At 35.0% G+C, this 12,562-nt stretch overlaps 1 protein-coding gene across 1 annotated transcript; it reads left to right on the top strand.

Moving 5' to 3' along the window:
- The first annotated feature begins 2,261 nt into the window (after nt 1-2,261).
- Nucleotides 2,262-7,481, top strand: LOC129003317 (uncharacterized). The gene is made up of 4 exons (XM_054431610.1): nt 2,262-2,648; nt 3,108-3,222; nt 3,544-6,355; nt 6,506-7,481. The coding sequence occupies exons 1-4, from the start codon at nt 2,262-2,264 to the stop codon at nt 7,479-7,481; spliced, it is 4,290 nt and encodes a 1,429-aa protein (XP_054287585.1).
- Nucleotides 7,482-12,562: the final 5,081 nt, after the last annotated feature.

The raw sequence follows: 12,562 nt of genomic DNA on the forward strand, positions 1-12,562 counted from the left end.
ATGATATGTCATTACTACGACAAATTATCTATCAAATTACACAGGCAGAAATTTGTGTATGCAATCCCATTTATACCTATTATAGAAAGTTGATATTATAGCTACCATTTTTTTATCCATACTTAACACCAAACTATAGCTAAATTTTATTTTCGGCCTTGAAATTCTTAATGAAAAGGAATCAAATACTACAGAACTATGGAAATTACTATAGAACAAAAATGCTTCCCTAAAAAAATACATACGTGTAGTTTCAATAATGGTCACAAATATACAAAAAACATCCTTCAGACCTATAAGCAAGTTTCACAATATAGTCTATAATCCTCAAAATGAGTTTTTCTAATATTCTGTATCGCATTGCTCAAATACGTTTGGATTTTCTCCCCAAATTTGAATAATAGCATACACAATTAATATAAATGTTATATAAATTAAATAGGTGCATCTCTCTAATATATTATCTTGCTTTAGTAAAGTTCCTTTATGAAATACATTAATACTAGTTAGTATAATTTCTTAGAACTCCCTAACAATATTTTACTGATATTATATAAGTAATTCATTACTTCAGACATGCCTCAGCTTCTCTCCAGTATATCTATGATCATGTTACGGACTCTCACTCCACATAATTGGGTTTCAAGTGTTAACCCAGTTAAGGACTAACGTGATATTTCTATTAAACTGCAAAATCCACTGCAAACGTGATTTTATAAACTTATATGTGTGATTTATTAGTATTGTTAAATATTTAGTAATTCAACTAAGGACATTTAATAAAATATTTATTTAATAACATATGAACTATATACAGTCAAATATAAACAATTAATCAAGTAGTATTAACATTCAAGTCAAGTTTTTAGTTCAGTTATTGAAAGGATACAACAGCTGATATGATGACATCACTGTCCAAAGTTCACTACAGCACTTCGTACTAGTCAGTTCAGTTTAGACTCACCTCTCTCACAGTACACAGTGCTTACCTTTTGGTTTAGTCCATATTAAATATTTTAATCTCTCTTTCTCTCTTACCACTCCAAGTGCATTATTTCATCATTTCTCATTTAAATATGGATTCCAAATTTATAGTACCAAGTGTCAAGCTAGGATCCAAGAAGATATTTTTATTTAAAGTAGATGTGTTGTAAATTTTCGTGTACAGTCCAGAATATTCATGAGTAGTGAATTGCTTTCTTTTTATTAATGAAGAAGAGTTTTAATTTAAGTCAGTGAAGAATTACATACTACACAACAATAGTCATTTCTCAACATCATCTTTCATCTGTGGTCCTTCGATTCTCTTCACTCTGGCCAGAGCCATCGCTTCTCTGCTCATCTTGTTCCTGTTCTACCAAAACCCTAATGGATCTTCAGTTTTAGGATCTAAAGGTATTTCTCACAATTTTACCTCTTAATACCATATATAACATGGTCCTTCGAGCCGGAAGTTTCCCAGCCTATGGAAAATAATCTACTGTGACTATTAAGTTTTGTATTTATTTGAACTGAATAAATTAATTGAATAAATCTGTCATCAACATTAAGTATCATTAACAAGAGGATTAAATATTTTTGATCACATTATTATCAATTTATTAAATTGTTGCAGTAATTTGTGAAATAACACATAAAGTTTTGTTGTCCCAGACAGAAAATTTTGTTCTCAGACTGTACTGTCTACAACTCCTGTATTTTCATGCATAGTTTGTCTATTCTCTATTGTGCATTATCGGGCTGCATCCTGTCTGCCCCCCTCTCTCCCCCCTGTAATGTGAAACAAGTTTCTCTCTTGTTGCTGAATATTCAGAAAATCATGGAAGTCATACCAACTTCACAGCTGATCAACACTAGCGCTGCTGATGGATAGAAATGAAAACTTAAATGTCATTATGCAAGACTTTGTTTATGTTTTCATAACCTCAATTGTTTGCTTACACTTTTAAATTAAAGTGACAGAAGAATGTTTATTAATACGGATTGAACATTTAATTACAGTTTGTGTTTGAAATAACATGTTTTATTGAATTTCAAATTTATTATCTGGAAATAATTGCAGGTAGATATTTTCTGGGACTTAAACTTTTTATAGGCCTATACTATGGCTGAATATTTCTCTCTGATTTCAAGTTGACTAATATTAATATTTAATACAATGAATCCTGGCTGTCTTTAAATAAGTTTTGCTCATTATAAACTTATTTTAATCTGCATTTATTTTTATTTTGGAATTTTATTGAATTTAAGACTTATTCAAAATGAGGTTCTCAACTTTTGTGAAGCAATCTGAGCTTGTGCTAGCCAGGCTTAAGTCAATTGAAGCAAAAGTGCTTGCTATCGAAAAGGAACCTATCACTCCTCAACTTATAACAAAGCTCACTCTTTTGGATTCCACCGCTACAGCCAAAAATAATGATTTTGACAAATTAGTGAATAAGTTGTTCGGCACTGTGCCTTTACCTGAGGAATTAGATGAAAGTGAAAATATCACTACAATTTCAACATTACAAGATGAAATAAGTGATCTCTATGTGTCTATTCACTCTTTGTGTGTGAACTTGATACCTTCCCCAAGCTCTAACCAGTCGAGCCAGCCAAACCTGGATGATTCCAATGCAGCTATCAGCCAAGTAGCTACAACTAAGGTTAGTGTACAGCTTCCTAAACTTCAACTTGGTACCTTCTCAGGTCAACATGAAAAGTGGATGGCGTTCAAAAATTTGTTTGAAAATACTATTCATAAAAATGATAGTATTTCTGGTGTTGAAAAAATGAGTTATTTGTTAAGCTGTCTTGAGGGAGAGGCACTTTCAGTTGTTAAAAACATCCCTATGACTAATGCTAATTATTTTATTGCATGGGAATCTCTACTTAAAAGGTATCAGAATACAAGATTACTAATCTCTCTTCATGTCAACAATGTGTTAGACTTACCAGTTCTTCACAATCCCTCAGTGAAGCAACTTAGAAGGTTTTTGTCTGTTTTAAATGAAAACATTGAAGCACTTAAAGCTCTAGATGAAGAAATTTCTCAGGAAAATTTAATTTTGACCTCTCACTTGTTAAGAAAATTTGATTCTGATTTTCGCCATCATTTTGAACAGAGTCGAAGTGATAACTCTGTAACTCCTAAGTTAGATGAGTTAACCAAGTACATTGAGTCTCACTGTGTAAATCTTGAAGCAGCTAATCTTACTAATGTGGGATCATCTCTTAAGGGTACCTTAGGCCACCACACTCAAGTAAAACCCCCTCAGCGCTCAAATAAATCGGCGCTTATTGCAACTCCTCGCACTGTTTGTACATTTTGCGCAGGTGCAGATCACAAAATCTATCAATGCAAAGGTTTTCTTAAATTGACTTCACAAGAAATGTATAATTTTGTTAAAGGCAAAAATTTGTGCACCAACTGTCTTGGCGATAAGCATAAGGTAAAGGAATGCAATTCATGGCGTACATGTTCTACGTGTAAAAGAAAACATCACTCTCTTTTGCATTTTATGGATTCTGAAAATAATCCCTCTCCTAATGTGTCTAAAGGTAACACAGACAAACGAGCTCCAAGTTCTGACTCAAATAAAAATGAATCTGGTTTTGTTGGTTTGACAAATACAGAGAACACAGTTCTTCTTGCCACTGCTTTAATTGTGGTAAAATCAAGCGAAGGTAAGACCCTAGTTTGTAGGGGAGTTTTAGATTCTGCTGCTCAGTCTACCTTCATTACTCAAAGATGTGCTCAGTCTTTAGGGATTAAGCGCTCTCATGCTAATAAAACGCTTATTAATGGCATCTCGTCTGCTCAGGTGAAAACAAAAGGGTTAACTCATGTCACTCTCCAGTCCCTTAGTGGATATGTATTGGCAAGCTCTCACCCTGTCTTCATTTTGGATAATATCACTCCAGATTTACCTCGAGCTAAGATCACTCCTGAAGTTCGCTCACAGATGCAACATTTAATGTTAGCCGATCCTACTTTTGATAAACCCGCTCCTATTGATGTTCTAATTGGAGCTGACCTTTTTGCCTCCTCTGTGAAAGGCCAGTTTTTGTCACTTGGTGAGAATATGCCTGTAGCAATTGACACCATTTTTGGATATGCGCTCTTAGGATCGACCCCTGTCGCCTCAACTTGCAAAAATTCATTTCATGGATTAGTCACACTCTTAACCACCAATAGTTTGGATCTACACACCTCTATCCAACAGTTTTGGGCTGTAGAGGAACCCCCTCTTACAAGCAAGCAATCCTTAGCCGAAGAAAAATGTGAAAAACATTTTGTATCTACGCACTCTCGCACTCCTGAAGGAAGATATATTGTCTCTTTGCCTTTCTCAGACGATCCGTCATCATTAGGCAACTCGAGCAAAATGGCAAAATCCCTATTCTGGTCTCTGGAGAATAAATTTCGTTCTAATCCTGATTTCAAGGAAACTTATGTTGATTTTATGAGAGATTACTTGTCTTCGGGACATATGACACTCTGTCAGTCACCACGTCTTAAAAATAATCCTCATTACTACCTTCCACATCATGGAATTTTTAAAGATGGAAAATTAAGGGTAGTATTCAACGCATCAGCACCTACATCAACATCTCTGTCTCTCAACAGTATTCTTCATCAAGGACCAAAACTCCACAACAACATATGTGACATCATTCTCAACTTTCGCCGACATGCGGTTGTTTTTTCATGCGACATCAAGCAGATGTTTCGACAAGTCCTTGTAAAGGAATCTGATCAGATATTTCAACTTATTTTCTGGAGAGAGAATGATAAAATGCCTCTTCAAATCTATCAGCTAGCGACTGTCACTTATGGGCTCACATCATCGCCCTACTTGGCAAATCGTGTCATTCAACAACTCATTATTGATGAAGGAAAAAATCATCCTCTAGCCGCAACTGCTCTAAAGGATCAGATTTATGTCGATGACGCCCTATTGGGTAGTAATTGCGTAGAAAACGCTCTTTTGTTGAAAAATGATGTGGTTCAGTTACTCAAAAAAGGAGGTTTCGAGTTAAGAAAATGGTCTTCGAATAATCCATTACTCTTACAGTCAATCCCTGAAGATCACAAAGAAAAACCTATTGGTTTTCGAGCTCCCGAACAACCAGTTCATAGTGTTTTAGGACTTAAATGGATTCCTAATGAAGATGTTTTTTCTTATTCTGTAGGAACTCAAAATATTAAGGAAACTCCTACAAAAAGAATTGTTTTAAGTGTGATATCACAGATCTATGACCCGTCAGGATGGTTAACTCCTGTAACCTTCTGGTCCAAATCCTTCATGCAATACTTATGGACACTTGGTCTCGATTGGGATGAACCCCTAGACGACAGCGTTATATCAGTTTGGAACAAGTTCGCCAATGAACTTCCATATATTGAAATGCTCAAGATACCTCGCTACGTGGGACTTTCTTCTGCTAAAGATATTCAGCTACATGCTTTTTCTGATGCAAGTGAAGCAGGATATTGTAGTTGTGTTTACCTGAGAGTTGTAAATTCACAAGGAATTATATCGACTTATCTTCTGATAGCGAAGTCAAGAGTCGCACCTCTGAAGCGTATTTCCATACCTCGCTTGGAGCTCTGCGGAGCACACCTGATGTCTAAGCTCCTAAATTACTGTATACAACTTCTCTCACCTCACTGCAAGATTAGTTCATACACAGCTTGGTGCGATTCCACAATCGTGCTTTCATGGATTGGCATGCCCTCTTATCGACTCAAGGTTTATGTGTCAAATCGAGTTGCAGAAATACAGGAAAATATCCCACCTTCATTTTGGCAACATATTTCATCACTAGAAAATCCAGCGGATGTTGGGTCAAGGGGTACCGCCCCACAAGATTTGATTAACCACACACTTTGGTGGAATGGACCTGTCTGGTTGTGTAAATCTGAAGAAAATTGGCCAAAGTCTGTCTGTAAATCTTTACCTGAAGAGTCTATCCCTGAAACTAAGATTCTCACAGTTAACACTCTCTCTGCTGTTCTGGATGAACCATTTTCTCTCCTCACTCGCTTCTCATCTTGGACAACACTACTTCATGTTTCCGCATACCTGCTGCGCTTCATTCATAACACCAGAAATAAAGTTAAACAAATTGGGAATTTAACTTCTCAGGAGATAAAAGAGGCTCATAACCTGATTTGTAAATTGGTTCAACGAGAATATTTTTCTGAAGAAATCTCATGTTTGAAATCCAATAAACCTTGCTCTGTACGCATTAGACGCCTAGCTCCTTATCTGGATAAAGATGGCCTCATTCGAGTAGGGGGAAGAATAAACAAGGCTGATATCTCTGAAGATCACAAACACCCCGTCTTGCTACCTAAAGGTCATAGGTTAGTTGATATTTTGATTGACCACCATCATGTCTTATATTTGCACTCTGGTCCAACTCTAACTCAGGCTATGCTGGCAAACAAGTACTGGATTCTCAGTGCTAGAAGCTTAATAAGATCTAGGATCTTTAAATGCATAAAATGTTTCAGATGTAAACCTCCTCATTCTTCTCCACTCATGGGGGAATTACCTATGAATCGAGTTACACCTTCAAGGCCATTTTCCATATCTGGTGTAGATTATGCAGGACACTTCTTTGTGAAGCAACATCTACTAAGACGAGTTCAACCTATCAAGGTTTATATTTGTATATTTATTTGCTTCTCTACTAAGGCGGTACACATAGAAGTAGTAACCGACCTAACAGCGGATGCCTATTTAGCCGCTCTTACCAGATTTGTCTCCAGACGAGGAATCGTTTCAGATATTCACTGTGACAATGCTACAAATTTCACAGGTGCATCCGAAAAACTCAGACGCAACTTTGAAAATTTAATCAAGGATTCCACAGTACAATGCTACGCTGAGAATTTCAATATTAGATTTCACTTCTTACCTCCACATGCACCTCATCAGGGAGGCCTTTGGGAGAGGGCCGTCAAAAGTGTGAAATTTCACCTAATAAGAGTCATTGGACAACAGACCCTGTCACTGGAAGAGTTTTCGACTTTAATCACCCGTATTGAAGGAATGATGAACTCTAGGCCTATAACTCCTCTTTCTTCTGATCCCTCGGACCTAGAAGCTTTGACGCCAGGTCATTTTTTAGTAGGTGGTCCTCTTATGACACCTCTTGAACCTGACTTGCGTAGCATTCCTATCAACAGATTAAAACGCTGGCAGGTAGTCCAACAGTTCAGTCAACATATCTGGGCTCGCTGGCAGAAAGAGTATCTGTACACTCTTCAAGAGAGAAATAAATGGGTCAACCCCAAGAAGAATATTGAAGTCAATGACTTGGTTGTCATTCATGAAGACAACTTGCCTCCACTCTCCTGGAAGCTTGGACGAGTTCTCTCCGTTTCACCTGGTACTGATGGAATAGTACGGGTCGTGCACCTGAAGACCGCAAGTGGACACCTCTCTCGTCCTGTGACAAAGGTGTCTGTCCTTCCTATGGAATAGTGAAGAGGAGTTACCACCCCCCTTTTTTATTGATTTTCTCATTTTTTGTGTTGTTTTCAGAACCCAGGGGTTCAGGGGGGGCCGGTATGTTAAATATTTAGTAATTCAACTAAGGACATTTAATAAAATATTTATTTAATAACATATGAACTATATACAGTCAAATATAAACAATTAATCAAGTAGTATTAACATTCAAGTCAAGTTTTTAGTTCAGTTATTGAAAGGATACAACAGCTGATATGATGACATCACTGTCCAAAGTTCACTACAGCACTTCGTACTAGTCAGTTCAGTTTAGACTCACCTCTCTCACAGTACACAGTGCTTACCTTTTGGTTTAGTCCATATTAAATATTTTAATCTCTCTTTCTCTCTTACCACTCCAAGTGCATTATTTCATCATTTCTCATTTAAATATGGATTCCAAATTTATAGTACCAAGTGTCAAGCTAGGATCCAAGAAGATATTTTTATTTAAAGTAGATGTGTTGTAAATTTTCGTGTACAGTCCAGAATATTCATGAGTAGTGAATTGCTTTCTTTTTATTAATGAAGAAGAGTTTTAATTTAAGTCAGTGAAGAATTACATACTACACAACAATAGTCATTTCTCAACATCATCTTTCATCTGTGGTCCTTCGATTCTCGTCACTCTGGCCAGAGCCATCGCTTCTCTGCTCATCTTGTTCCTGTTCTACCAAAACCCTAATGGATCTTCAGTTTTAGGATCTAAAGGTATTTCTCACAATTTTACCTCTTAATACCATATATAACAAGTATCTTCTCATTAAAAACGATTTTAGTCTTCGTTCCTCACAGTTCATTAATCCACATTAGTTTACTGATCATTAACCAAGTTTATGAAATTATGAGGCTTTCTTGGTTTTCAAATAATTCTTGTGTATAAAATTCGTGATTACCCTTCTCTATTTAAAACCTTGTAGTAACCGCAGCAACCACTAGAAAGATAAGTACACTAGATGAGCTTTACACCAAATAAGTTCACTAATATAAGTAGTATCCAGAGAACGAAAATAATGCCGAAAGAGGGGTAGGTTGGTACCCCGTTTTCTTATGACAATGGGAAGAAACGTAGATATGGTGAAGCTATCTTGGTATAGCTCCACCACACAGAGACATCCTTGATATCGTTAGACAAAAATTTTCTTAAAAATAGCTTTTTGTCTTCAGTACTTTGATAATATCTTTCATCAACTCCTTTTAGTCCATTTTCTTACTAAACAATGCTGTTACGTTATATAATGTTCTCTTTTACGAGTGAAAATTGAGCTTAGTTAGCTAAAAAACATGGCTTCAAAAAGCTTTTTTGTGTATAAACAAATACAAATTTTGTCAAACGTTAGTATACAAATCTCTTGTTGTCCAAATAGTATATATTTGATAAATGACTTTACCTTTTGATAAAAACTATAAACAAATTCATAGCTTTTAACGATCAAAAGTAGTGTAACGTACATTCTAAAAATATATGTTTAAAGCAATTAAAATTACTCAAAATATGTTAACTGTTATTTATATCATATTTCATTAGTTTGTTGTAATACTTGTTGTTACTCAAGCTCTACGATATTTACATATTTTTAATCCAGACGACTGCATGACAACTAAGATACAGTTAATCAGAAGCCCTATTCTCTGCTATGATTAAGCTCCTGCAGCGAGAGGTAACTAATAAATTGAATTACTTAGTTCTAATCAAAGATTAGTGTGATTTGATCCACAGATAAGTCCGGTCAGTAAGTTTTGTAATACAGTTCCGAGAGATATGTATAAATCTGGTTCTATAAATCTGGCATCGGAGTTAGTCGACTGCTGAGGAGTATTTACTAGTAGACGATTGTCTGTTGCATATTTTGTTACAAGTGCGATACTATCAGCGTATGCTACTATCATACAACCTTTAAAGTTTGAATTTTATCTGTACATAACTAATATGGAAGGGGCTATTTTGTGAACAGAACTCCTCCTAGAGTAAACTGGCTTTGACGTTTTTGTTGTGCTATTGTTATGCTTAACATCAAATGAGCTCATTGTGGGGGGGGGGGGTTAGGGCTTAGTCCCAGTGGCCCTTAAATTTCCCATGTCAATCTTGTGGAATAAGGAAGTGTTGATGTAGTGTTGATACAAAATTTAAACATATTAAATTGATCGACAAATGGATCGTAACTACAAGTGAAGTGTTTGCGTAGCAGTATTGGGTACTGTCAGTTTCTGACCAGTTCCTCAAAGTAGGCGTAAAAATTAAACTCTCATAATCAAAATACATTTTAAACGATTAAACAAAACGCTGCTATTCTATACAACTAAATTATTTGTACGACGGCCCTGAAGGGACATTCCAGTTTCTTTTTGTCTTTCATTCGCTTCGACTTTTATCTCGAAGTACTTTGACTTTATTCTCAAAGTACTTCGACATTATTCTGGAAGTACTTCGACTTTATTCTCGAAGTACTTCGACATTATTCTCGAAGTACTTCGACTTTATTCTCGAATGTGCTTAATATAGTTTGTTATAATTTTACGGCAACCACAACCCAACTAACTGTTGATGTAGGGGTGTTTCTGCTGTAGACATATTTTTGATAAGAATTAGCAGATAGAAAGGGGTTTAAGCTTTAGGTCACATAATGGAATATGACATTAATGAACTGATTGAACAATATTTTAGTTTAGGCCTTCAACAGCCTGAAATGCTTGCAAATCTTTTATTGAAGCATAACATTTATTTGCATAAGTGATCGGACACTTAAAAGGTATACCAAGAAGCTCGGACTTCATAGAAGGAAACACTTTTATTTCTGATATTGACTCTGTCAAGGATTTTATTAGGTCTGAGTGCGACAGAGACGAGAGACAGTGGAGACAGCAGACAGAGAAAGAATCAGAAACAGAAACAGAATAGAATGAACGTATTCGTATTGAAGTTGAGTTGAAGTAAAACTAGACTAGATAGAAATGTCGAAGTACTTCGAGAAAAAAGTTGAAGTAAAATGAAAGACAAAAAGGAACTGAGTGTCCCTTTAGGGCCATCGTACATTTGCAACCTCAGATTTACCTATGACATTAATACAGCTCAAAGAGTTGAATATTACCACTTTCCTACACTTTCACATGGACTACCTTATGTGGCTGCATGTCAGGTTAATCCCTTTGGAGAGTTTCAATTATTTTTGTAAAACACCAATAAACAAGGTCAGCTGCCAAAAAGTTATGAGATTTTTAATAGACTAAATCCTGTTAAAAATAGTTTTAGAACTTTCATTGACAGAGTACTTCCAGAAGTTACATAATATTACACAGTGTTCCATAGCACTAATATAATTCCATAAGACTAATACAAAGTACAGCCACTAAAGAAGCCCGTTACAGCCTTTGCAGAACAACCGATTTGTTTGCTGATATCGTTATTTTTTCCTTTTACATATTCAATCCTTTTTATTTAATTGTTAAAAAATTGAAATACATATCTATGTTTTATGTACATGCTTATTTACTTTAGATAACATTTTTGAACAAAGAAGACAGTCACTCAACAAATAGTTGATTCTAATTTTGCTGAAATGTTGTAATAAATTCCAATGTTTAAAGTCCATGTTGTTCCAATACAAGTTTCCATTTAATAGATATGAATGTTTTGATTAAAGTAGGTCATCATGCAGAACAACCAATTCATTTACTTATCTCACTAACACTAAAACACTAATGACAAAAATATATTTATTTTGAAAACAAATCCCTTGTACATTCACGGAATAAATATTTGATTTATTTTGTTGTCTAGACCAGGCATGTGCATATTCAATACATGGACATGCACTTCGCCATGAACAGTTATTATACAGGTGCAGTATACATGACCAAGTAGGCTGTCTTAGGATGCCCATGTAGGCATAACGCAATAGTAGGCCGGTGTACTGCATCATTGCAAATTACCTTTTTTAAGTATTTTTAAAAATTTACCACTGTGATAGAAATGTATTTGGTTAACACTTGAAACCCTTTAATTTGCTATCATATTTTTTTAAGTATTCTTTTCATGAAAATGTAATGAAGTCTTTCCAATTTATTACCTGGTAATATTATGTTTATTTTTTCATAGCGATAGTTACAAAACGAATAGTAGTACCCTGGGATCGATTATTTTTGAATATGGGATATTATATTCTTAATAAACATACTAGTTCAACGAAAGTACCTTAACCGTTACACCTATTTCTCACGTAACTTTCTTGACCTGTTTCATAGTTTTTATTGTTAAAATACCTAACTAAACTTCTTTCTGAAATTTAAATGAAAATACTATACACCTTATAAGTGGTGTTTCTTATATTATTATTAAGTTTCCATTGTAAAGCTAATGTTTTCCATGGTAGGCCTTTATACTTAGCAGGCCAAAAGTTCTAAGACGTTCAAAGTAAATTATCTCTCTTCATAATTAAAAAGTACAGATAATTTGTTCTAAGTGCATTCGTCTACACATTCTTTAGTCAATGCAAGATGTGTTGTCAAGGTTACTTCGGATACATTACCAAATCAAACCTTACGACGTATCCTAATTTTGACTTTTTCTTGTAAAGTTCAATTTTTTCACTTTATTTGTTCGTAGATTCAACATCCAATAGAATGTCTTGAATGTGCTTTCCGATTAATTTTATTTTTACTTTGTTTTAAAATACATATTCTAAATGCTAGATACGATCTGTTTTACAGATACATTAGGTAATTATACTGTACATCCATTAGGGTTTTTTGTTTAGAGAGGCGGCTTCCATTATGATGATGGATTGATATTGGGAAAGGGCTATTCGCGTCAAACAGATTTTAATCAGAAAGGTCAAATTTAAGCTCTTAGCAATACATTGAATTGATCCTAAAATCGACCCATCAAACCATCGTTATTCAATGTTACCATCAAAGTAGTATGAGCAAAAACATTATCCACTCTATGATAACAAACAGTATGGATACAAACAGTTTTATTCTTTCATAGAACTTACAATTTTTTTAAGTGTTTGACGACTATTCTTGCCGATGAACACTATATGAAATTGGGGTTT

Source organism: Macrosteles quadrilineatus, unplaced genomic scaffold (genome assembly GCF_028750875.1).
Source record: "Macrosteles quadrilineatus isolate MER2022 unplaced genomic scaffold, UCM_ALF_1.0 Scaffold_9__3_contigs__length_116548681, whole genome shotgun sequence".
Classification (NCBI taxonomy): Eukaryota; Metazoa; Arthropoda; class Insecta; order Hemiptera; family Cicadellidae; genus Macrosteles; species Macrosteles quadrilineatus.